The sequence below is a fragment of the Microcebus murinus genome, chromosome 7 (assembly GCF_040939455.1).
Source record: "Microcebus murinus isolate Inina chromosome 7, M.murinus_Inina_mat1.0, whole genome shotgun sequence".
Taxonomy (NCBI): Eukaryota; Metazoa; Chordata; class Mammalia; order Primates; family Cheirogaleidae; genus Microcebus; species Microcebus murinus.
This window is the reverse complement of record NC_134110.1, coordinates 62,894,869-62,920,697: the sequence shown is the minus strand read 5'-3', so window position 1 is coordinate 62,920,697 and position 25,829 is coordinate 62,894,869. Positions and strand designations below refer to the sequence as shown.

The 25,829-nt window shown below is 33.1% G+C and overlaps 1 protein-coding gene across 7 annotated transcripts in view; it reads left to right on the top strand.

Moving 5' to 3' along the window:
* The window catches only part of VPS13B (vacuolar protein sorting 13 homolog B), a 761,111-nt gene that overhangs the window by 249,029 nt on the left and 486,253 nt on the right, over positions 1-25,829 (top strand). For all 7 annotated transcript variants that reach the window (XM_012762009.3, XM_012762013.2, XM_012762010.3 and 4 more), the window contains 2 exons: positions 4,930-5,064; positions 6,006-6,179. In XM_012762009.3, the coding sequence (XP_012617463.2) occupies positions 4,930-5,064; positions 6,006-6,179 (309 nt within the window). The remainder of the gene's footprint in view (positions 1-4,929; positions 5,065-6,005; positions 6,180-25,829) is intronic.

Sequence of the window (25,829 nt, the reverse complement as noted above, 5' to 3'; positions counted from 1 at the left end):
TTAATTTTCATTCTATTTATAGTAGAGACAGGGTCTCGCTCTTGTTCAGGCTGGTTTTGAACTCCTGACCTCGAGCAATCCACCCGCCTCGGCCTCCCAGAGTGCTAGGATTACAGGCGTGAGCCACCGCGCCCGGCCTATTCTTTGAACTTTTTAAATGTTCAGTTCTTGTTGGAATACATTCTGTATTCTGTCTGAGGATAGAAATTATTTTTGTTATTTTTTGAAGTTTTTTCTTGTTCCTGGCATTGTCTCTTTATTTCAACTTCCTTTCCTCTGTACTCTTTTTGTAAATTTCCGCCTGTCAAATTTAAGTTAAGTTGTTAAGTCTGGCATTCAGTTCTTAGAGAATAAAAGGGGAGATCTCATTATACAGTATATATACTTTGTATAGATTTTTAGATTAATTCCCCCCTTTTAGCATGCACCATTTTCTTTGGTTGTATCTCATATTTCTTCGTCCAGAGTCTTTCTGGCATAACCTTTCCAGAGTAAATCCTCCAGTCTTCTGCCAGGATGAGTGTCAGGTAGTTGTTTGGCTACATGGATTAAAGGAATGGATCTGTGGTCATTAGATAGACTTTCAGTCTTTCTTTATCTTTTTTAGCCTCATCTGCATCCCTGTCTTGTGAACTGCCTGGCCTCTTTATTTCTTGTTTTTCAGGGGCTTATTGCAGATGAACTTGCTTCTTAGTTTAATCACCCAAAGGCACTTTTCGCTGTTCTTCTGAGTCTACTCATTGCTACTTGTTCATCAAATATCCATCTTCCAAAATTTTGTTGACCGCTTTTGCCTCTTCGAGATCTTTCCATTTAGCTCTTGTCTTTTCATTTTAATTTCTATGTGTAGGGCCCTGAACAAATTTCTTAGTAATAGTCTTTTTGTGGAGGTTAAGGGTTGAACCAGAGGTAAACATGGTTTGACTCTTTAATCTTTTACTTCCACACAGATATACAGATCATTCTCATTAGTTCATCTTTTAATTTATAGATGATAATTATAAGAGTGATCATAAGTAGATTACTGAACAATAGAAATTTGACAGTGAGGGAAAGGTCTCAGTGAGGCTGTAAGAATCATGGCAGGCAAGAAAGTTGGTGGAAAAATAATTAGGGTTAATGGAGTATTATAGGATTAAAAATATGGTTATGGGTGGATGTTTTAGAGAAAACCACTAAAAGGAGAAGAAATAGCATTGCATTATTTCATATTTAATTGTATTTAAAACATTCAGGCCGGGCGCGGTGGCTCACGCCTGTAATCCTAGCTCTTGGGAGGCCGAGGCGGGCGGATTGCTCAAGGTCAGGAGTTCAAAACCAGCCTGAGCAAGAGCGAGACCCCGTCTCTACTATAAATAGAAAGAAATTAATTGGCCAACTGATATATATATATATATATAAAAATTAGCCGGGCATGGTGGCTCATGCCTGTAGTCCCAGCTACTCGGGAGGCTGAGGCAGAAGGATCGCTCGAGCCCAGGAGTTTGAGGTTGCTGTGAGCTAGGCTGACGCCACGGCACTCACTCTAGCCTGGACAACAAAGCGAGACTCTGTCTCAAAAAAAAAAAACATTCATAATGCTTTTTAGATAATTTTATTGATAGTACTATGTAAAGTTGTATTTCAATTACAGTGCCTTAGGAATTTCCACTTCCCTTCCTCTAGTGGACTATGACAGCAGTATTTGAGTACATAAATGTATATAAGAGTACTTCATAAAGCATTTTTTCTAATGTAAGATACTTTCACTGTGTCTGTGATTGTCCTCTTGACTTATGTTGGCTATGTATACATCCTATCAAAATATTGTATGCTCTCCTTAAATTAAATGTTCTGTGTAAAGTTCAGCTGAGTTTTCAGAGTTAAATACCTTGATCAGTAACTACAGTTATATTGGTCTCCATGAGTAACAATAATAGTGACTTGCCTTAAGCCACTTGTTTACAAGGTAAGTAGATAATGCTGTCTCTATCTGAAGCCACATTTATTTAGCTTCAGAGACTTTGCTCTTTTTGTTTTACCATATTGCTTCTCTAATAGGAGATTTCCTTTCACAATTTCAGAGAGCAGTGTTCCTGGAGAACACAATTTGAATGGTGCCCTGAGTTGTATAATGCCAAGACTTAGCTCTACCTTTCTGTTGCTTCCGCCTTTCTCTTAGCTTCTACCTTTCTATTGCTTATATTTGGGGCATTTTATAATTTTAGATTGATGGTGGAGTGGAAAGAAACTAAGATTATTTTTTATTAGCAACTTTTCTCCATTATCAAAGTCTATAAAGAGATGACTGTAATTTCTTCTTTTCTAAAATCTGAACTTGTGGCACCGAAGACAAATTACATTATAAAAAAGTTTTTCTTAAGGAGAAATGATAGCATAATAATTTAGTTATTAAAACAAGTTTTAGAATATCTGAGAAATGGCTGGGTATAGTGGCTCGCACCTGTAATCCCAGGGGAGGCTGAGGCGGGATGATTGCTTAAGGGCAGGAGTTTGAGACCATCCTGAGCAAGAGTAAAGCCCTGTTTCTACAAAAAATAGAAAAATAAGCTGAATGTGGTTGCACAAGCCTGTAGTCCCACATACTTGGGAGGCTGAAGCAGGAGGATTACTTGAGCCTGGGAGTTTCAGATTGCAATGAGCTATGATGACCCTGTTGCACGTTAGCCCAGGTGACAAAGTTGAGACCCTGTCTCAAAAAAAAAAAAGTCTGAGAAATATAATGATTATAAAAATTTAGCACTTAGTTCTTGATAGTATTAGTCTAAACCAATATGCTTTATACAGGTATAAAGATTCTTATTAGAGGAGATTTCAAGCAACTTCTTTTTCTAAATTCATATAACACAATGAGATATTAACAAAGACCTATTTATCATTCAAGGTAGAAAAGCTGGAAACCATAAAAGAAGCAGTATTATAAAATTACTTAAAAACAAAGCCATTTGGCCTATTCAGATTCTTTTGCTTTGATAACTTGTACTTTTATTTCTATGATGATTATATTAGTATGGTTGGCATCATTCAATTTTCTGAGATACTAAAATTTATTGAGATATGAGTTTTGAGAAGCTGATAAGTATGCCTTAGAAAAATGCATAAATACATATATTTGAGATACCATTTTATAAGTTTCATAGACTCCTTAAAGTCTACCATAGACATTAGGTTCAGAATTCCTCCTCTGAGGATAATGGATACTACTTTAAAGGGAAACAACACAGGTGGCAAATATTGGAAAATAGCAAACAATGAATATAGAATTTTATAAAGACCAAATCGAAATTAGCAAATTAATAGCTTCTTCTGAAGTAAGGGTTAGTATGGTATATGGTGTTTCACAGGATGATGTTCTCTAACCATTTGTAAAACATTTAATATGTTAGTTAAATTGCAGATTTCTGGGCCACAGCTCAGGATGACTCAGTCTGATCTCTTGGAGAAGTTATGAGTCTTCTTGAACTCACCAAAGTTTAAAATCAAAGATTTGAGAACAATGTTTAAACATCTACTATAGAAAGTTTATGGTTTTAACTATTCATATAGAGTCAAAGAAGCTTCAAATATGAAGTATAGAACATATTTTAACCAAAATGTGGAATGAGAAAAAGAAAGGAAATTATGTTGGTGGATGTTCATGGAAACAGGCAAAATGAGTGGTAGTCTTCTGTGATGGGATCAGATTATTTTAAACACTTTAGCTTTTTCACTCAGTAACTGAGGTGCTTTTGAACAAATTGATTTAACTCTTCTAATCCATTGTATCCTCATCTGTAAAGCGAGTATAATTATAACATCTATACAATAAGCTTGTGGTAAGGATTGAATGAAATAATATAATAGGCATAACACATAATGAGTTTTCAGTAAATGTTAATTTGTTAGAGTAGTTCTTCTTTTTCTTTCTTCTTCTTCTTCATCATCATCGTCATCACCACCACCACCACCACCATCACAGTGGTTGTCAATACTGTCATTATAATGTTTCTCTGCTTATATAATTCTTACCTACCCTTCATGACCAAAATGAGGTTCTCCCTTTTAAATGAAGTTTTCCCAGCCACTTATTTATGGTAGTTATTTTATATCCTTCAACAAGTAGTACACAGTAGAGTTATTAATATTCACTTTTTTCTTAATTGATAAAAATCACTTTGCTCACTTTTATCTACATAGAGCATGTCAATATTGTTTATAAGCTACTGTATTTTAACTTAGGAGCTATTTTGAGCTATATATTGAGTATCCCTAATCTGAAAATTTGAAATCCAAAATGCTCTAAAATCTGAAACTTTTTGAGCGACAACATGATGCCCCAAGGAGATACTCATTGGAGCTTTTCAGATTTTGGATTTTCAGATTAGGGAACCTCCACTGGTAAATATAGAATGTAGATATTCCAAAATCCAAAATAATCCCAAATTCAAAACACTTCTGTTCCCCCGCATTTTAGATAAGGAATAATCAACCTGTATTTTGTTTTTATCTCTTCACTCCACCTGATCAAGTTATTTCAGGGAGTTTGTTTACTCAGGTAGTTTTCTGTTTAAATGCCTCTGCCTAAATGAAACTTAATGTATAAATTGAATTTATTTCAAAAAGAGGAATCTTAGTCTATATTCTAAAGCCAAATATGATTTTTAAACTGTCTCTTGTTTTTTAAACAAATATTTGTGCATTTACTTTTATTTTGTGAGCTTGACTAGTGAAGAGCTGACTACATGAGTATAGTTATAAGAGTTCAGCCCATTTATTTTAAAATCGCGTCCTTTCACCTCCTAAACACTGAACTATGAAACCTAACACAAATATTGTAAGAACATCTGAGGTAGATAATTAAAGTATAATTAAGTTTAAATGCCTTGGTGAAGGAATATAAAAATTATTTAAATTCAATCGGCTAGTACATTTGCAGTTTCCTTTTATTAGGTGTGAAATCTAAGAATCCCCTGCCAACTCTTGAGGGCTCAATCCAGAATGTTGAATTGAAGTACTGCAGCACATCATTGGTCAAATGTGCCTCTGGGACCATGGGATCAATAAAAATTTGTGCCAAAGCCCCAGGTATGTGCAGCTGGACCGTGTAAAACTTTATTGCCTGTATAGGAGAATTGGCCTTGCGTTTTACAAGGAGCGTTACTGAAACAAGAATTTACTCATTGTTCCTATGAATCAGAGGTTTTAAATTTTTACTTAAAAATTTTTTAATCGTGCCAGGATGATACTCCTTGACTTAATAAATTAATTTTTATTTAAGGAGAAAAACTTTATGTAGTTTTAAGAATGGTTATAAGGGAAAAAAATTGAAGGAATATTTATTCTTACACCTTTTAGAGGGGGCATAGGTGGTGTAGATATATATGACACAATAATTAAAATGTTGTTAGCATGATGGAATAAAAGGAAAATCCCGTTGTTTTAAATTTAGGGTTGTAATTGACTTCACCTTCCTGCCAATATTTTATTTTATAATATATTTACTTTATGTAGTTTTAAGAATGGTTATAAGGGAGAAAAATTGGAGGAATATTTATTATACTTTTTGGAGGGGGGATAGGTGGTATAGATATATATGACAATAATTAAAATGTTGTTAGCATGATGGAATAAAAAGAAAATTCCGTTGTTTTAAATTTAGAGGTATAATTGACTTCACCTTCCTACCAATATTTTATTTTATAATATTTTTCTTAAACTGTAATTTTTCTAGCACCAATTTCAAGATAAGCCTATAAAGGTACAGATTCCATTGAATTTTTAGAAGACAATGTGTTCAAGTTGTTTTCTTTTATAAACTTTTTTACATTCTTTAGCAAAATGTTAAAACTCAATTTTAAGAGTTAAAAATGCTTTTAATTTATCAGACTCCTTATAACTAAATATACAACTAAAATTACCAAATATAATTGAAATGTTATGGTATTAATATATTTTAAGATCAAACATCCTTCAGCTACTCCTATATTTAATAAGATTTGTTGTTGTTTATAAATATTTTTATCCAGTGGACAGTGGAAAAGAGAAGTTGATTCCTTTGCTTCAGGGTCCTTCTGACACCAAAGACCTTCATTGCACCAAGTGGCTCAATGAGAGTAGAAAGCCAGAATCTCTCTTAGCTCCTGATTTGATAGCCTTCACAATTCAAGTTCCACAATATATGGACTACTGCCACAATTCTGGTAAGTACAAACATATTATTATTCCATTATTTTGCATTTTCTTCTCCAGAAAGGCTTTTAAAATTGAGCATGTTTTTTCTTTTTTTCTTTTTTAGTGATTTTTATATCATTGGGATATTCCCTGCCGTTGTACTTTTTTAAAATTCAAGTGAAATATTTTTGTATCATTTTTGATAATTTAAATGTTTTTATAAACAATAATGATTTTATTTTATATGAGAAAATTTAGCTGTATGTACAGTGTTTTACCTCAAATTCATATCTATAAAGTGCAACTGAGTTTTAAAATATAGCATATCTCATTTAATACATGTTTTCTTGGGTAGTACTTTGTAACCCAAAGTTTGTCATATTAAGTTAGCTATTTGGGCCTTCAGTAGTTTTGTAGAAAGGAAAAGATTTTGATGTTGAAACTGAGAAAAAAAAAACAACTCAGCAGTCATGATCTTAGTTCTTAGAGCTTTATTTTTCTCTGGTAGCACTTTGCCTAGAATCTGTTTCATTTTATTCAATACCATAATAGCAGTCTCTCATGTTGAGAGCAAATACCAGAAGGATCAGTAAAGACTGGTGGCAAAATAAAGGTATGATAGGGGTAGAGACCAATATCAGCCATGAGTTCACTTTGCCAGTATATGGTTAGTAAAGACAAGGTGGCCAATCAATGAGGCTGGCAATTAGAGTAATCTAGAGATCATTTTAAAGGTAGGGGGTCTGAATTTTTTCTTTAGAACTAATTGGTCAGTGAGTAGTTTCAAATAGGTGTCTAAGAATATAGCTGTATTAACATTTTTCAGTAAATACTGTAGCTTATAGAAAGTACCTTATAGAAAGTTTAAGCATTGCTAATTTCAAAGTATAAACTATAAAAATATTTGTAATTAACCAACTAAACAGAGACTATATGGAGGTGAATTTTAAAGCAGTGCACAACTGCACATATGCAGGGGCACAAAAACATTCAAAAGATGAGTTTTGTTACAGCATTGTTTGCAGCTGAATCACATCCACATTAGAAAATGGAAATTAGTATTTGAAAGATGAGTCTGAGGATGCCTATTGGCATCTTTCTAAAGACAACGCTCATCAAAAAGAAGATATCAGGCTGGTGACAATGAGTCTGGAACCATAAAGAAAGAATGATGTGAGGATGACTCCAAGACCCAAACTAGGGCTGTGCTTATGGATAGAAGATTTACCCATCAATTAAGGTAGAGATTGGTAAACACTTTAGTAAAGAGCCAGATAGCTAATCTTTTAGGCTTTGTGGATCCTATAACATCTGTCCCAAGTATTTGATTCTGCTGTTGTAGCACTAAAATAGCCACAGGCAATATTTGAATGAATGGACCTGACTTTGTTTTAATAAAACTTTATAAAAATAGGAAGTGGGACTATTTTGGGAAGAAGGGATTGTTGGTTAAATAAACATTCTGTCTTTGTTAATGCCTATTTAATCATGTTCCTTAAATTTGCTGTTTAGTAAATTCCTTTATATAATTATCTACATAGTAGTTTTTGTTTTCAAATCATCAGATTATTAAGATGTTATTAAAATGATCAGACTGTTCAGTTACAATTTTGAGTCCCAAGAAGGGGATAATCTTATATGAATCTGCTACATATTCATGAGTTGGACAAGGACTCCTAATTTTTTTTTTTTGCTACAATTAGAATGAATCAATGAGTAAAATTTATTTAAATAATAATGTGATTTTTCTCCTAACAGTAGTTATATTATTATTTGTAATTTAAAGACAATTCTAGGGTCTCAAAATTATATTTGCATTTTTAACTTTTTATATGGATCTGAAATAAACTGGTATAAGAAAAATTATCTGTGACACCTATGATATTTATAGGGTAAAGTTTTACATTTTTTTTTCTTGTTAAGGAAATTTACCTAATCTTCAGTATTCGTGTTGTGTTTAGTGATATGTTTATGGATTTGTGTGTAAAACTTTAGTGTGATCATCTATTTAGTACTTTGAAAATATTCCTTTGGGTATGTTTTAATCCTAAAACGTAATGTGTTTTAACTTAAATTACGCTCATATAGTTGATTTAGGGCATTTTTAAATTTTATTTTTCTATCCACTTTGGAACTGCCACCCACATTCATGGCTTAGGTATTTATGATATGTTTTAGAGAACTTAGAAGTACTATTTTTTAAACTAGTTTTAAAATATATTTGATCTTATATTTGTGAAATAAGATTTAAATTCATTGTGTATGTATGACTGATGTTATGGACAAATCATAAATAAATCGTAAATGAGGAAATAGTTTATTAACAGTCCTTCAAGACTTTATTGAACTATCACCCTCTCAGCAAGTACCTTTCTGGCCACTGTATCTAATTCTCTCTCTCTCTCTCTCTCTCTCTCTCTCTCTCTCTCTCTCTCTCTCTCTCTCTCTCTCTCTCTCTCTCTCTCTCTCTCTCTCTCTCTCTCTCTCTCACAAACTCTGACAGTATACTTCTTATTTTTGTATTCTTCTTTAGTTTTTCTTAGTGCTTATCAGAGTCTGCCATACTTTATATGTTACTGATTTATATTATTGATGTTTTTCTTCTAGAATCTGATGCTGCTTTTGGGCAGGAATTGTTTGTCTTTTGTTTTGGTCGCTATTATATTCCTAGTGTCTAGAACAATACCCTGCACATAGTATGCTAACAATAAAAATTTAGTAAATGAATAGGCAAGTAAGAGATGTTACATTTATTTTTCTTTGGTTTTGAGGTTGGAGCGTCAAGTGGAAATAACACTAAACAGGAAGCTTTCCTTATGTTTAAGGAAGAAAAGATGCTGGGTGGTTAAACCTTTCTATATAAATAATTTAAAAAAGCATGAGTAATCCTTGTTTGTGTTTTTACAAATAGATAGGTCCAGGTGAGGTTGTTAATGAACTTTTCCCATTGGTTATAGCATTTAAATGATGATCATACTAACTGGCTTCTAAGTATGGTGGCATGATGTGTGGAAGACAGCTGCCATTGAGCATATACTCCCAAATTGATGCCCTCTCTCAATTTGTTTAAAGTTGGGGACCAGCAAATTTTGTGGATATGATATTGAAGTCAATTAGGAAGTGAATTTTGAGCGGAGCTTTGTTAGGTAGTCTTTTGACTGATTTTGGAATGTGAGGGAGTGAATAGCTTTCTTGGGAATTAATATGACTGAGAAATATTAATGATGTTAGTAAATCTCCTTATAAAAGCAGTACTTTACAATTTAACAATTAATGTAAAATATTTTATTTACTTACAAATGAAGACTATTTTAGGCACAGCAAATATTTTTTGTGTCTTACATGGGGGAAATAGAGGCCCAGAAGTTAAATGACTTGTTCCAAGTACTTAGTAATTCAGACTCCGAACTAGAATCTAGGGCCTCTGACTATAATATTTTTCCACTGTCATAGGCTGATTACCATTTTGTCTTCTTACCTTAGGATACACATTGCTAAGCATCATATCCTCTAGTTTAAAATTCTTAACTTTGAAGAGTTATTTTTTTTTACTTTATATTAAGCACTGTCAAAAAGAGCCATGCTTTCATGATCTCACAGGATTGCTTTGTCTTTGAAGTCTCAGCAACTCCCTTTGTACTTTTCTCTCTTCTGCCTTTGATTGCATTCTGCACTTGACTGACTCTGATTAACAGTAAAGGAGCTGAAAGCTCTTGTGGGAATACAGTGTGCCAGCTTGCTTTCTGTATTCATGGTCACTATTCAGGGAAATCATTTAATGACACTAACATTTCTTACATTTTTATAGATATTAGAAGTCAAACAGAGAAATAGCTGCTTCTCTGACTCCTTGATAGGTAAAAGCACCTGTTGACTATAATTGATGTATATAACATTTTAAGATGGGTTCTAAATATTTTTCTTTCCTTTTAAATATAGACCTTGTCTTTCCTTCATATGCTTAATTTTTCCCATGAGTTATAGCAGGTTCTGCCTGCTGAAAAGTTCTGAGTCTTTGTTAATCATGGTATTAATGTTTAAATAAATTTCGGAGTGTCTATTATTTAGGAATAGAAATTGATCACAAAGTACCATCAATTTAGTATCAAAAGAGCTTAGGCCATCATATCAATTTTTAAGCCAGTGTTAGGAGTCCTTTTTAAACGTCTCCTTCTCTCTATTTTCTCTAGCTCTCTACTGGCCTTTTTTCGGTTTCTCAGTGGTGCTTATGCTTTTACATATGCTGTTTTTTTTTTCTGTTTGGGATTCTTACAACCATCTTGGCCCTTCCTATGTTTAATTCCAGTTCAGTCTTAAGATTTTAGCTCAGTTACTACCTCTTCAAGGAAGCCTTCTCTGCCTTTGTCTCTCCCTTCCCTCCCTCCACACTCAATTAAGTACCTCTATTACATTCTTCTAACCCATGTAACAAGAGTATATTTATATAGTCTGTCTTTACCACTTCACTATGAGTTCCATGAGGGCAGAGTTGGCCACTGGTTGCTTATCATTTTATCTCCAGGGCCTAACATTGCCTGACGCATAAGAAATTATTGAGAAGTCATTTGTTAAATGAATGAATATTTATGACATATGGTCAAAGGTATGAATATATTTGATAGATAAATATTATAATAAGCTCTTAATACATGTTAGCCTCCTTCCCCTTTCTCTCCCTATGTTTCTTCCTTCTCCTGCATCTCTCTACCATTGGAGAAAGTACCCACCAATGTCTTCCTCTGTTAGACAGTTCTAATTACTAGTAGATTCTTTGCTTGTTGGACTGTAACTTCCATTTTTTGGTCTTATTTTTCTTTTATAAGTGACATGAAATAATATATCAGCCTCAAAGGTACCTGACAATACTTGCTATCTTATCTTTTTTTTTTCCCCATTCAATATTCATTCTCTTTAGTCTCTAGCCTTTACAGCTATGATCATACCCTTTCTGTTGAAACCTTAGTCTCTCTTGGCTTCAGGTATTAAGAGACAAGTCTCTATAGATCTTTTGTCTTTTTGCATGTCTTGTGAATGGAGGCACCAACCGCACCTTTGTTCTGGATTATCTTTTCAAAGATGTTTGTATAGTGAACATCCTTGTAAATAGCGTTTCTCACTCTGGAGCAAACAGAATGCATGTTTATTGCCTGTTATAAAATGCTAGGTTCCTTAACTCAGGGTTCATTTTCCATTATGTAATTCACTGCATGTACAGGTATCCATCTGGACACATCTGCCTGTAAGACTAGTGGGCAAAGGGACCTGATGCAAATATGTTGCTTCCTGTGCCATGAGTAATACAGTCCTTAGTCTGTGACTCTGGAGCCTTGTCTTCTGCAGCATTCATGATACTGTGGTAGGGTAAAATTTTAGGCCCTTTACAATTCTTGACACTTGAGCAATGTGGTTTCTTGGTTCTTCTTGCTTTGTTCCCCTCCTCAAACATGTTTGTTTTGTGTCTTAAATATACGTCATTTCCAAGATGATAACATTGATCTTCTTTCTGTATGGATGATCTAATCAATGCTTCTGTTTTTAGCAAGCAACCATAACTTTATCTATTAATTTTCTTTGGAGATCCAGACTCAAAATTTCAGCCACCTCTTAAACATTTTTCAGTGGATATGTTAACAGTGCCTAACACATTTAAAACTAAACTTGGGTAGGGTAAGGAGAGGAGCTGAAAAAAATATTAAAAAAGCAAAACCAAACTCAATATAATTTTTCTTCCCTATTTCATACTTCATTATTTACTCTTTTTATTAATGATATGATTTCCCTCTTAATGCTGTCAATTTCTGTACTAGCTCAATTCCTCCTCCTTTCTTCCTTGCATATGGTAGGTGTTCCCTGAAAGCTGTTTTGTTTTTTTTTTAGCTGAATAGCTTAGCCCTCAGCTAAACATTGTAAATTTATTTCTGTCATTTCCCATATGATTTGTCTTCAGATTCATTGCCATAATGATTACTTCCACTTCATGTTTGAAAATGTCTCATTTAAAATGATACTCCAAGATTTGACACAATCCTCCACATAGCACAAAGTATAGCATGTATACTTCTCAGATTTGTATAGTGGACTTCTATTTAGTTGCTATTTGTCTTGAGCTTGTGTACTACTGGACAGTATAGATCTTTTTCACATGAGCTACTCCTAAGACAGTTTTACACATTTTATGTGTCTACGTTAGTTTATGAACCTACATGTAGAACTTTATACTTATTTCTCTGAAATTTCACCTAATTGATTTCAATCCACCTTTAATGAAGGAAGACATCTTTTAGAATATCTGCTTAGCTATAGTTACTTGTGCAAGTCAGATGCACATACTGTTTTTGCTTTTAATATGTAGGACTGAAAATAACATTTTCTTCTTAAGATGAGGAAAATAGAATTATGTGATTATAATGTTACTTTAAAAAATGTAAAACAAATGTTCATCTTAAGGTATTTTTAAATGTAAGCCAATCTTATTATTATTTAATGTAATTAGTTTCAGAAATAAGTAGTGTAACATTTTTAACTTTACCAGATTGTTATAAACTAAAAATAATTTTATATTTTACTCATTGAATATGGGAAACTTTTGATCATCATTATTGGAAAGGAAAATCAGAATTACAATTCTAGTCTCTAGAAATTCATAGTGAGATTCGGAGGTAGTTCTCCTTCTTGATTAAAATATACCAGCAAACAGACACACTTTTTTATTTCACCATTCAGAGTTTGTTGGTTAGGATACGAACTTATAGGAGTTTTACAAGTAGAAACAGTATTTTACATTTTAAATTTTAATTTAAAGGGAATGTCTTTTTTATGTCAAATTCTCATAGTAATAAGTGAATTGCCTTAAAGTTTTGTTTTTAGTATTTTTGACAGAACACATGCGTAAGAATGCTTATATATTGCAGCAATTAAAGACAATTCACATTTGTGGTTTGGGCATAAATGTGTAAAGATTATACCCATCTATCTTCTTACATTTCCTCTTTCCTCCCTAAGGACTTTCCTATGTACTTTATCTGTAATTGTTGCCAGTTTTCTATCATGTTCCCACTGGGCTTCTGGTGCAAAAAATCTTATCCTCTTGATGACAGAGCTTGCCTGAATGATTTCATGCTCCTAGCATTTTGTTCACGGGAATTAGGGGCAAAATGTAACTACAGCAGAACAGAGCGTCTATTTTTGTAATTTTGGAGTTTAGGCTCTGTTATTGGAACTAAATGAAGAGATGCAGGTGTTCTCCAGTCCAAGCCCTTTGGGAGTTTTGATGGTAGATGCTTGAAAAGAAAATGCATGTGTTTCCACAGTCAAACAGCAGCTGTGAGACAAGGATTTATGTTTTTCTCAGAACTTTGGGATTTCAAAATGTTACATTTAATCACAAGCACAGAAAGGGGAGCAAATGTTAAAGATGTTACGCATAAAAGTAAGTATACTGATCTCTTTACCATACGAACTAGTTGTGGGAACATAGGAACAAAGTGATTTTTAATTGTAATATAAATAATTTATAAAAGATTATGATAATTTCCAGGACATAGCCTTTTGAGAATGTTGCATTTGTAGCACAGAGAATTTTTTATCATATTAATTACTTAAAAAAATCTTTTTTCCATTTAGAGACACACATATACACATGATGAAAGGTATAAAATATTTGCTGTATGCATTTTGATTATAGTTTTTTGAAAGTTTAACATTTTATTATGAAAAAAGCACAATATTTTCAAGTATAAGAAATGTTAAATTTCTATTTAGAGTAGTAATTAAGAGAATATACAGATTTAATACAGATATATATTTAAATCTTCACATATTAAATCAGATATATGTTTAAAATATTTTTTTCCTTTTCAAATCATGATGGTTACTTTGTGTTGTACTGATTCTCAAATTTATTTTTATTAAAAGTAAAAGAGTAGGTTGGGCGCAGTGGCTCACGCCTGTAATATTAGCAATCTGGGAGGCTGAGGCAGGTGGATCGCTCAAGGTCAGGAGTTTGAAACCAGCCTCTGCAAGTGCAAGACCCCCGTCTCTACTAAAAATAGAAAGAAATTAATTTGGCCAACTAAAAATATATAGAAAAAATCAGCCGGGCATGGTGGTGCATGCCTGTAGTTCCAGCTACTTAGGAGGCTGAGGCAGAAGGATCGCTTGAGCCCAGGAGTTTGAGGTTGCTGTGAGCTAGTCTGATGGCAGGGCACACAGTGTAGCCTGGGCAACAGAGTAAGACTCTGTCTCAAAAAAAAAAAAAAAAAAGTAAAAGACTACTTTGCAATGTTTCATTACCATTCTTATATTTTTATTGCTCAACCATTTTAATATAATCATTCATTTATTCATTTCATCCAACAATTATTTATTGCAAGTTTTCTCTGTATAGAAATAAGATGCACCAAAATCTATACTGTAAACCAGCTTCTCATATATTGAGGTGATAAGCATATAAATAGCTATGGCTGAATGAATGAACGAATGAGTGATATAAAGTCTTATATTCTGGTTTCATCTTCATCCATTGTAAACTAAATTATTTTGAGCAAGTCAACCTCTCTGTGTATTGGTTTCTCATATGTAAAATAGAAATATTCTTATCTGCTTACTAAGATTGTTTGAAGATTAAATTAAATACTATATTCTGAAGTGCATTGTACACTGTAAAGTATAATGCAGATTTTAAGGATTAACTACTCTGTTTGAAATAGAACCCTATATTTGTCACTTAAGGTTTTTCTCTGAGTCCTTTCTTTTCCTTGCTTAATTTCAACATTCCAATTTATCTCTATCCATTTTAAATTTTTCCTCAAAAATTTAACTATTTAAACGTATAGGTATGTGGTTCTGAAGCGAGAAGTAAATCCTTTACTTAGTTCTGGAATCCTTATTCTACTTTGAAATGTCTCCTGGAAGCTATGATACTAGGAGTCAGGACCAATCATAATAGTAACAGGAAATTACTTTGCTTGCTTCCTTTGAGAGGTCCCAGATTCTGGAAGGAAGCCAGAGGAAGAAATCCCTTGAGTCTCAAGGGTGACCAGTTATTTCCCACATTTATAGCACAAGGTCAAAATTTTTGCATTTTATTTTTACTGCTTATATAGTAAAGTAAACTGGTATTCAAAGTAAATAAGTATTAGCTTCATTAGTAAGTAGTTAGTAGTAAATTAATATATAAGAAGTATTCAGGTTGTCCTGGACTACAAGTGAACTTCATTATAAAAGTGTACTGTGTTGTTATAATTTATTTAAAGTATGTTTTATATGGATCAAAAAACTGCCATTATTTATTTTGTATTTTAAGAAACGATATAAATCATCTGCATGAGATTTTTATTTTGCAACTCATAGCTTTTGTGTTTAAGGTCCAATGACATTAATCTTGTGATCTTACAGATATTTTGAAGTTGGCTATATAGTAGCCTTCCTATTGGCCAAAAGAGAGGAGCAGAAGCCTAGAGAATCAGTAAATAACTCCTTAGTGAAAAACCAGGAGTTGCTTTACGAAACACTTAGCGGTGAAAATCACATCAGTCTTTGCTACCTGCTACTTCTACTTGTTCTACTCCCTCTAGAATAAGCTTGATTTTACAGACAGCTTTTGCATCCCTTTTATTCATTCTAGTATATGTAGGAATCATTCTCATACCATTGCTTTGTTTTGTAAATAAATGAGAGTCTGTTGTCCATTAATTAGTGTGACAGTTTAAGTACTGTACTGAGGATATTTTTATTTGTTTTATTTATTTTCACCTCCCTCTGACTTTTGCCTTTCCTCCTCCTTATCCCTTTCCTCACCCCTCCCATCCCAATTAATTACTCCCTCTAAGCACTACCACACACTTTGACTTGTATTAATGCTGCAAACAGTCATAACTGTTTATAGGATTCCTTTGCCAAGAGGTTGGGTATTCTTAAGGGAAGGTACCACGACTAGTACATGATGAGTTTTAAGTTAATACAAGATGGTCCAAATGAAACAACTTCAGGTATTTGGGCATAGTCCTGTTGTCTATAGGCCCATATCATTTTATTTCTGAATTGCTCTGTGGGGAAAATATGTAGAGTCTGCCTTCAGTCTGTTAAAGAATAATTTTGAAAAAATGTAATCATGATTCTTATATAAAGTGGACAAGTGTTAATGATTTTATTTAACTCATTATTAATGAAGGAAACAGGGAGATGTTACAACCAGATCAAAGGAGAATTTAAAAAACAGACATATAGGCCGAGCCTGGTACTCACGCCTGTAATCCTAGCGCTTTGGGAGGCCAAGGTGGGAGGATTGCTCAAGGTCAGGAGTTCGAAACCAGCCTGAGCAAGAGTGAGACCCTGTCTCTACTAAAAACAGAAAGAAATTAATTGGCCAACTAAAAATACATAGAAAAAATTAGCCGGGCATGGTGGCATGTGCCTGTAGTCTCCCAGCTACTCGGGAGGCTGAGACAGAAGGATTGCTTGAGCCCAGGAGTTTGAGGTTGCTGTGAGCTAGGCTGATGCCACGGCACTCTAGCCTGGGCAGCAGAGTGAGACTCTGTCTCAAAAAAAAAAAAAAACAACAATAAAAACAGACACATATAGATCAGTAATACTAAAATAAACTTGGACAAACCGACTTCTTCGTCCGCCAGTGGGGTAGGGAGATCAATTGAACTTCTACCTGACAGAATTTATTTACCTGTCTATAGTCAACAGTTATTTTGCTCTGCTATCAGTTATCTGTGATTTACTTAGTTGTATAGTACCACAAAAGCAGTGAAAGGTGCAGTCACATAGAGAATCAGACTCTGATAACCTGGAAGAGTATGCTTTAAACAATGCAGAGCTCTACATTGAAGCACAATTTATTTCCTACAAGACTTACTAAATTCCAGATGGCTAGGCTATTTTTAGCTGTGTGTGGTTTAAATATAGAGGCAGATTAAAAGTAATTTTGTGAAGCTAAGGGTCAACTCATGGAGGGAAAATTAAAGGGAAATGATATTACCAGCAGAGGGCAGTGATGAAGCAACAGTTTCCTCAGGTCCAAAGGAGGTATTAATTGTTAAGTAATTCTGGGCTACTTCTGATACACCTTGACTTTGGAAATCTTGGCCATACTAAGTTCCTTTCAGGCAGTTGCTTTGTGACTACCTGAAACTTTCCAGAATAAGGCTTTTTTTGTTTTGTTTTGGGTTTTGTTTATTAAGTAAATAAAATGTTCTAATTTGGTTTTAGTTAAGTAAATAAAGTGCTCTAACTTACTAAAAAGCTTTATTAGGAAAAGTATTTATACCACAAATATTTGATACTACTGTATGTTAGGTGCTGCTTTAAGCATTAAGGAGATATACGTAGATTCTTATATCTATCTATTCATGATGATTTATGATATGTACACACATGGAGGTAGAGTTTCCAAACCTCACAAAAGTAATATTATGTTGCATGACTTTTTTATTTTAGTACTTAATTTATTCTATATGTCTTATGAAAACTAATTTATGAAATATTATCTAAAGTATCAGAAGTCCTTTGAATGTAGAAATTACAGTCTATTCTTCCACTAAAAGATGAAAATCTGAAATATTGTGAAAATATTTGCAGGAATATAGTAGACAAAGTTGTATAAAACTCAGGTATAGATAAATAACAAAAATACAAATACACTATAGGAAAATGGCCAAAGGAGACAAAGAAATACAAATGATCAAAAGCACATGAAAAAATAAAATTAACAAATAGTCAAAAGAAATGGATATTAATAAGGAACAATTTTTAACCTGTGAAATTGATAAATATTTAATAAATGATAAAACTGAAATTTTATATATACATAAAAAACTGAGAAATTATAATAAGATGAGTACTTTCGTAAAAGTCTGGTAAGAGTATGAATTTGCACAAAGTGTCCAGAAATCAATTGAATAAAATTTATGAAGGATTTAAGGGTGGTTATCCTTCATAATCCTACTTCTAAGATCATATCCTAAGGGAATAGTCCAACATGCATATAAAAGACTTTTATTTAAAATATAAGGGTATTTATGTCAGCTTATTTATAATAACCACAAATTATCTTTGTTGACTCATAGTAGGCAAATTGTGAAATAAATCAGAGTATATCTGTAGAAAGGAATCTTTGAAATTAGCCAATAGAAAATATTTGATGTCATAGAAATATGTTCATATTAAAAGCTTGTGTGAAAAAATAAAAATATAAACCTACATATAAGATTCCAGTTTTGTAAAAATTTTCTCAATGTATGAATGCATATATATTCATGTATTATATTCATAGAAAAATTACCTTTTAATAGTGATTACCAGTGCTTGATAGGATTATAAGTCAGCTCCCATTCATGCTTATATTCTTCTGTGGAATTTGATATTTTCTGCAAACAATATAAACATTTAAAAATATTTCTTCTACAGAATATTTTTCAACTTATTTATAGGTCATTATGGTTGTTTTGCTCACAAATAGGCATTCTTGCACACTAATTCTTATATAACCTTTGATATTTAAATATAATTTCACTTTAAAGATGTTTTGGAAGATCTAAGATCCAATAGGTATACCTGAATAAAATATCAGACCTAAAGGTAAGGTAGAATGATTTGCATTTTTCCTTTAATAGTTTTAGTCTATTAAAATGCCTTTATTTTTCTTATAATTTATTTCTAGTTATAATTAAAATGTCCTCTTTTTTAATGTATAGTTGGAATTTTATCATTAATCACCTATCTGGGATAGTATAAAAATGAAAACCTTCAATGAGTTACCATTTACATATTCACTGGAAAAATAGCTCTTTGAATATTTGAATGCATTTTTACGTAGAAACAAAGATATTGATTCTCATAGTTAAAATCCAAGGTGTGCTCATAAAATTCTATTTTTATTAAACCCATGATGAAGTTGAAATACTCCAAACTCTTAATGAAAACTGGTAGGAGCTAATACTCTAGAAATAATAACTTCAAAGGAAGAGTAAAAAAAAAAAATCAGTAAACTTGAATAATATCCAAAATCATCATTTTACTTCAGATAAAATAGATTTAGTTAGAAGAATGGAATAGTAAAAAGATACTTGTATAGAAACACTTTAAAGTATTTGTCGGCATTCTCAGGACATTAGAGATTGATGACACTGCTGCTCTTTTTTGTTTTTACCTTCATTCCAATTAGTTCCTCTCTCCTCAATTAGTTCCATAAATCATTATTTATGATTATTAGCTATGATTAGGGTTGCTTTTAGATTCAAGTTGAGAAATAGAACATTTCCTAAATGGATTCACTGGATAAGAGTTGACGGAGAAAGAGGAAAAGTCTAGGATTCATTTCTATATGTGGGCATGAGATTTTCTGAAATAATGAGTTACAGTTGATGAAAAGCAGGCTGAGCTTAGTGAATAATCTTGGGGGGAAAAAGGAGGTGACAGGCCTATCAGGGTGATAGGCAGCCACTGAATGGAGAGGCAAGAGGGGAGGAGGAATTGTCAGTATTAAACTGAAAGTTATTGGGTAAGTTTTTTAAAAGTCAGTTGGATATTGTTAATTGATTGCCAGTTATCCTTAAAATAAGATTTTGTTATAATTACTAATCCTGTGTAGAAGAATATACATATTTTAGTGGCAGAGACTTTCAAGAACATTTCTAGTCCAGAAGAAAAGAATAAAAGCAAATATTTTACAGATCATCAAATTTTATTAGAATTAAAGTATTTAGTGAATGGTAGAAGTAAGACCGACTCTTCTAGTGTTCTTTTTACTAGGTATATTAACTTAAATGGCCATTTTCAGATGATCAGGTAGTTAATCTTCATTCACTCAACACATATTTTCTTGGTGTTAGAACCTTATGATATAGAGATAAACCAGTGCCTTTTACCTCTTTAATGAGTTTATCATTCTTGAGGAAGACATACAGATAAGCAGACATTTAAAAGATAGTTAAAAATGTTGCCATAAAACAAGATAGTATTAATTCACATTGAAGGAAACCTTTAACCCAGTGTTTGCGACTTGGGAAAGGATTCCTGGAATAAGGCATGTCCATGATGAGTTCTTAATTATAAGCTGGAAAAGTAACAGTGGGTCAGGTTTGGGGAAACTAAATAATTTCTGTGAAACTAAAGCTTTGCATGGGATGGGAGCCATGGTAATAGTTTGTGCCTGATGAGATAAGCAGGCCCCCTCAGATAATGAAAGGCCTTGAAAGTCATCTGACAGGGTTTGGACTGATTGCCAAAAGGAATAATTGAAAGGCTTTATCACATTAGAGCTTTAGACACCAACTTAGGCAACAGTATGAATGAGAGTAGAAGACAAAAGGCTATGAGAAAAGTTAGAAGTATGTTGCAGTGAAAAAATGGTAATGTCTGTCAATAGAGAGAATTAAACAGATTTGTGAGATGCTACTGGGTTGGAATCAACAAGAGTTGTTTAATTGAATGTGATGGCTAAGGGAAAGGGAACAGTAGACAAAGCACCAGTGTGTGGGTTTGAAGAGCTGAGTAGACAGTAGAATGCCTTTCACTGGAATGAGGAACAAAGAAACAAGAACCACATTTTATTTAGGGTAAATTTATTTAGGGTAAATTTTATTTAGAGGCAGTTTGTATAATAATATTGGTTTTTTTCCTAGTTCTTCCTATGTGCTAGGTATTATTCTAAGCATTTTATATAGAACCTAGGCAGTTTAACTCTAGAAGTCATATTCTTCACCATTACACAAAAGAACCCAGGCTATGGAGAAATTCAGATTCGAAAGAATTGATTATTCAGTTCATTGAATTCTATTTATTTATTGCCTGCTAGCTGCATGTGCGACACTGACAGAGGCTGGTATAGAAAAGTACTCAATACAGGGCCCTGATCAAGTAATACATACATACAACTAATTCTAAAAACATAACTTGACTTTACCAAATGCTATAATGGATTGGGAGAAAAGTGCTGCTCTCTGAAAATAGAGGAAAGATTAATTTGAATGGAAGAATGGAGGATTGAATGATAGTGGGAAGATCTCTCAAAGAAGGATTGTTATTTAAGCCTTGAATGATAAAAGATTGCACAAGTTGAAAATTTTTATTTTAGCATTGCACATACTTTCAATTGGTGTATTTTGTGTTTTAAATGGTAATTATCACTAATTTAAGACCATATTTTTGTAAAAGTATGAAATGTAAAATTGTTGTTAAAATGTGTTTGGGGCCAGGTGCAGTGGCTTACACCTATAATCCTAGCACTTAGGGAGGCCAAGGCAGAGGAACGCTTAAGGCCAGGAGTTCAAGACCAGTGAGAGAAACATAGTGAGACCTCCCCCATCTCTATAAAAAATATAAAAATTAGCAGGGCATGATGGCACAAGTCTGTAAGCTCAGCTACTTAGGAGGCTGAGGCAGGAAGATCGCTTGAGCCCAGGAGTTAGAGGTTGCAGTGAGTTATGATGATGTCACTGTGCTCTAGTCTTGATAACAGAGTGAAAGCCTGTCTCAAAAAAAAAAAAAAAGAAATGTACATATTTGCAGTGAGATAGTTTTTCCTCTTAAATATTCCACTATATTTAGATAACTATATTAGGGGGTTGTATTAACATTTTTAAATTTTAAAATGATTATAAGATATTTGGAATACTTGTTATTTACTTTTGTTTTCTCAGAGAAATTTTTAAAATTAAAATAAATATTCGGATTATTAGATTATATTTATTTTATATGGTTTAGCTTGGAGTTAATTATTAAGTAGAACTTGAATTTTAGCCTTAGAAAAACTAAGGATTTTTTGTACTGAATTCATTGTTAACAAAGCATGGCATAAGTAAGCATCAGGCAGCCTGTGAAAGGGATGACTTAACACAACTGGTGATGCATTTGGAGTGAAACATCTTTATTAAGTTAATACAAGAAGCAGTCATGCCCTACTTGAATTACTCATTTATAATAGCTGAACAGCAGCCTGCATGTGGACTTTGAAATCCTGGGAAAATAAGATGCCTGCATATATCCAAATGTTGAAAGCTTTAACTCCTCAGCAGCTGGAAAATGTTGAACTCTGTTGTCATCTAGAAGGGTTTTGGCCTTCAGGGAGATATGATCAGTTTAATTACTGACCAGCTTTGTCCATTACTTTAGTGATTGTAGTATCTGAAGTTTGTAGATTAAAACATCATTTTTAGATATTGTATATTTAAAATTTATAAAAATTAAACACATGGCACTAGATGTTTTTATTTTGCTCAAGTCAATCATATATATATACTCAGATCGCTAAAAATATCAAATAATTTAAATATAATCATAGAAATTTGTTCTTTTTTAATGGGATCTAAAATCATACAATATTCTTAACATATTGTAGTTCTGGGGTAAATTTTTATATTTTAAATACATTGAGCAAATTTTTGTAATTTTTCTAAAGTACAGGCAGTGGTTTATTTTGAATCATTATTTGTGCTTCTTGTTTATTTTCTCTTCTCTATCTTTTTGATGGCTGGTCCAAAGACGATTTTTAGAAAGTATAATGGAATGATAGAGCATAGCAAAGAAAATATCCCTGTTATATGAAGGAAGAAATGTGTCCCTAACTTAAAGGCTGTTACTCTGGAGTTCTAATTCTAACTCTGGATTCCAACTTTTGTGTAAATTGCTTGATCTCACTTTGACTGTTTCTTATCTATTCAGTATTTGCAGTACCAGAACACTGTTCTGTTGATTGTCTGTTGCATAAAGGCATCCCTTTAAAGAGATCACTATTTATGTTATAAACCAATCAAATTTGTTTATTTCTATTGCTTTTTATTACAATGATTTTCAGGAAGATGACAGTGAAATTGCTATTCTCACAAATTGGTATATTATGACAGTATTCTACAGATAGAAGTAAAATTGAGGAAGGTTACCATGTGGCTGGTGGTAGCTGTAGGCGAGATTGATGATATTATGTTTGGTTTCTTTTTAAAAATTAATGTATTAAAATATTTGGTATTAAACATGTAAAATATCCTCATTGACAAACATTCGATCATATATTGATACGCGTTATGCTAATGACATACTTAGAAGATTTTATAGACATAACTAAGCAGTGGAAAAGAGTAACAGAGATATGTAGGAAGTTTTTTTGTTTTCTTTTGAGACAGAGTCTCGCTTTGTTGCCCAGGCTAGAGTAAGGGCCGTGGCGTCAGCCTAGCTCACAGCAACCTCAAACCCCTGGGCATGAGCAATCCTTCTGCCTCAGCCTCCCGAGTGGCTGGGACTACAGGGATGTCCCACTGTGCCCAGCTAATTTTTTCTATATATATTAGTTGGCCAATTAATTTCTTTCAATTTATAGTAGAGACAAGGTCTCGTTCAGGCTGGTTTTGAACTCCAGACCTCAAGCAATCTGCCTGCCTCGGCCTCTCAGAGTATGTAGGAAGTTAATACAAAAAAAATTCTGTTTGAGTGCCAGGTAATAAAAAATATCCTAAAATTTCAAAAAAGAAGTTAATATTAAATACATCACTAATGATAGTTTTTTACTTAAACTTTATACACAGATTAATGATATGCCTATGAACAGTCTAAATGGAAAAAGGACAAGGAAATAATTGTATTTTGAATGAGAGGTTAAGTAATGGATTTTATGAACAGAAGGAATCTGTTCTAAATTTGAAAAAAGGAAGAATCTGAGTATCATAAATCATGTTCACATTAAAGCTACAGAACATATATAAGTATAGATGTTCCTCAGCTTATGATAATGGAGTTACTTCCTGATAAACCCGTAAGCGGAAAATATCTTAAGTTGAAAATGTACTTAATACTCTTAACCTACTGAATATCATAGCTTAGCCTAGCCTAGCTACCTTAAATGTGCTCAGAAGACTTACATTATCATATCATTTGGCAACACACTACACTGCTGAGTATTGGTTATTTACCTTGAGATAGCATGGCTGACTGGGAGTAGTAAGTTGCTGCCACTACACAGCATTGTGAGAGAGTATCATACTGCATTCAAAGAACAGAATTCAAAATTTTAAATATGGTTTATACTGAATGCCTGTTTTTTTTCGCACCATTATCAAAAAGTTGAAAATTCATATGTCAAACCATCATAAGTCAGAGACAACCTATATATAGTATAAATATTTATTGATACTAAAAATGAGTTTGGAGTTCTTTCCTTTGCCTTTTTTGTGACTCTCTTAATGATGTGTCCAAATGAGATGTACCTGTGTGCATGTCATTTCTGTGCCAGACCAGGGCAAGGATATGAAGCGCACCTATTATTGCAGTAGCTGTACATTTTTAATAAACTTTTTATCACTAGACACTAGGATACTATCTATGCAATTAATGATAGAAAAACATCTTGGACGTACCATATATACGTAGGATATATCCTAGATTCTTATCTCTAGTATTACTGCAATATGAGTTTTTTGTGTATAAAATGAAAACTTGTGCTGAATGTAAATTTGAATGAATCTTTCTAGAATAAATATTTCTTTTACCTTAAAAATAAAACTTTATCAGTGTACAGTGGGAATGCGTATTTATGCAAGGATGGTGATTACTATGATTTGAATGTATCCCCAAAATTTGTATGTTGCAACTTAATTGCCGGTGTGGTAATATCAAGAGGCTGGACCTTCAGGAGGTGATTAAGACATGAGGGCAGGCCCTCCTGAATGAAATTAGTGATCTTATAAAAGAGGTTGAATGGAGCTCCCTTTTTTCCTTTCCTTATTGTCCTTCTGCCATGTGAGGACACAGTGTTCAAAGTGCCATCTTGGAAGTGAACACCAGCTTGTCACCAGATACCAAACCTGGATGCATTTTGATCTTGTAGTTCCTGGCTTCCAGACTGCGAGAAATAAGTTTTTATTATTTATAAATTACTCAGTTTCAGGTATTTTGTTATAGCAGCACAAATGGACTAAAATATTGATAAACAACATTCTTGGTATAAATTTTTATATGTCTGTATGGGGGAGTCCTTTTAAAGAAATTCCGTGTAATTAAGAGAAATATGTTTCTAAACAAATTCAGAAAGCTTGAGACTTTAGATGCTAAATTTAAAAATCAAAGTAAAGCTTTTATACGGTTTACTTATGTGTATTGACCTGAAATTCTGATGATAAGACTTAGTTTGGATTTTTTTACTTTTTTGTAAACAAATTTAGAAAGATTTTTGAAAGAAGCCCTTTCCGAAGAGTGCATAGGAGCTCTGCACTGGTTTCCATTAACTATTGGAACTTTGTTCTTTTTTTTAAGGCAGAGTCTCTCTGTGTCATGCAGTCTGGAATGCAGTGGCAGTGCAACCTCCAAAACTGGGCACAAGCAATCCTCCTGCCTCAGCCTTCCAAGTAGATAGGACTACAGGCACCACACTATAACCCTGGGCTATTTTTCTTATTTTTTATAGAGATGGGGTCTTGCTTTGTTGCACAGGCTGGTCTTGAACTCCCAGCCTCAAGTGATCATCCTGAGTCTGCCTCCCAAAGTACAATAGCCTAAAGTACCCTTGAAATCATGTTTGTAACATTATATTTTGGTGAAATTAGGAAACTCTTCCAGTTTATTTTCTTATTAAAATAACAGGTTTTTAAAAAAAGTATATGGATCAAGTAGGTCTGAGTGTTTATGTAACAGACGTCACTACTCACCTTCATGTTGACTAATATGTAAAATTATGTGCTGATTCA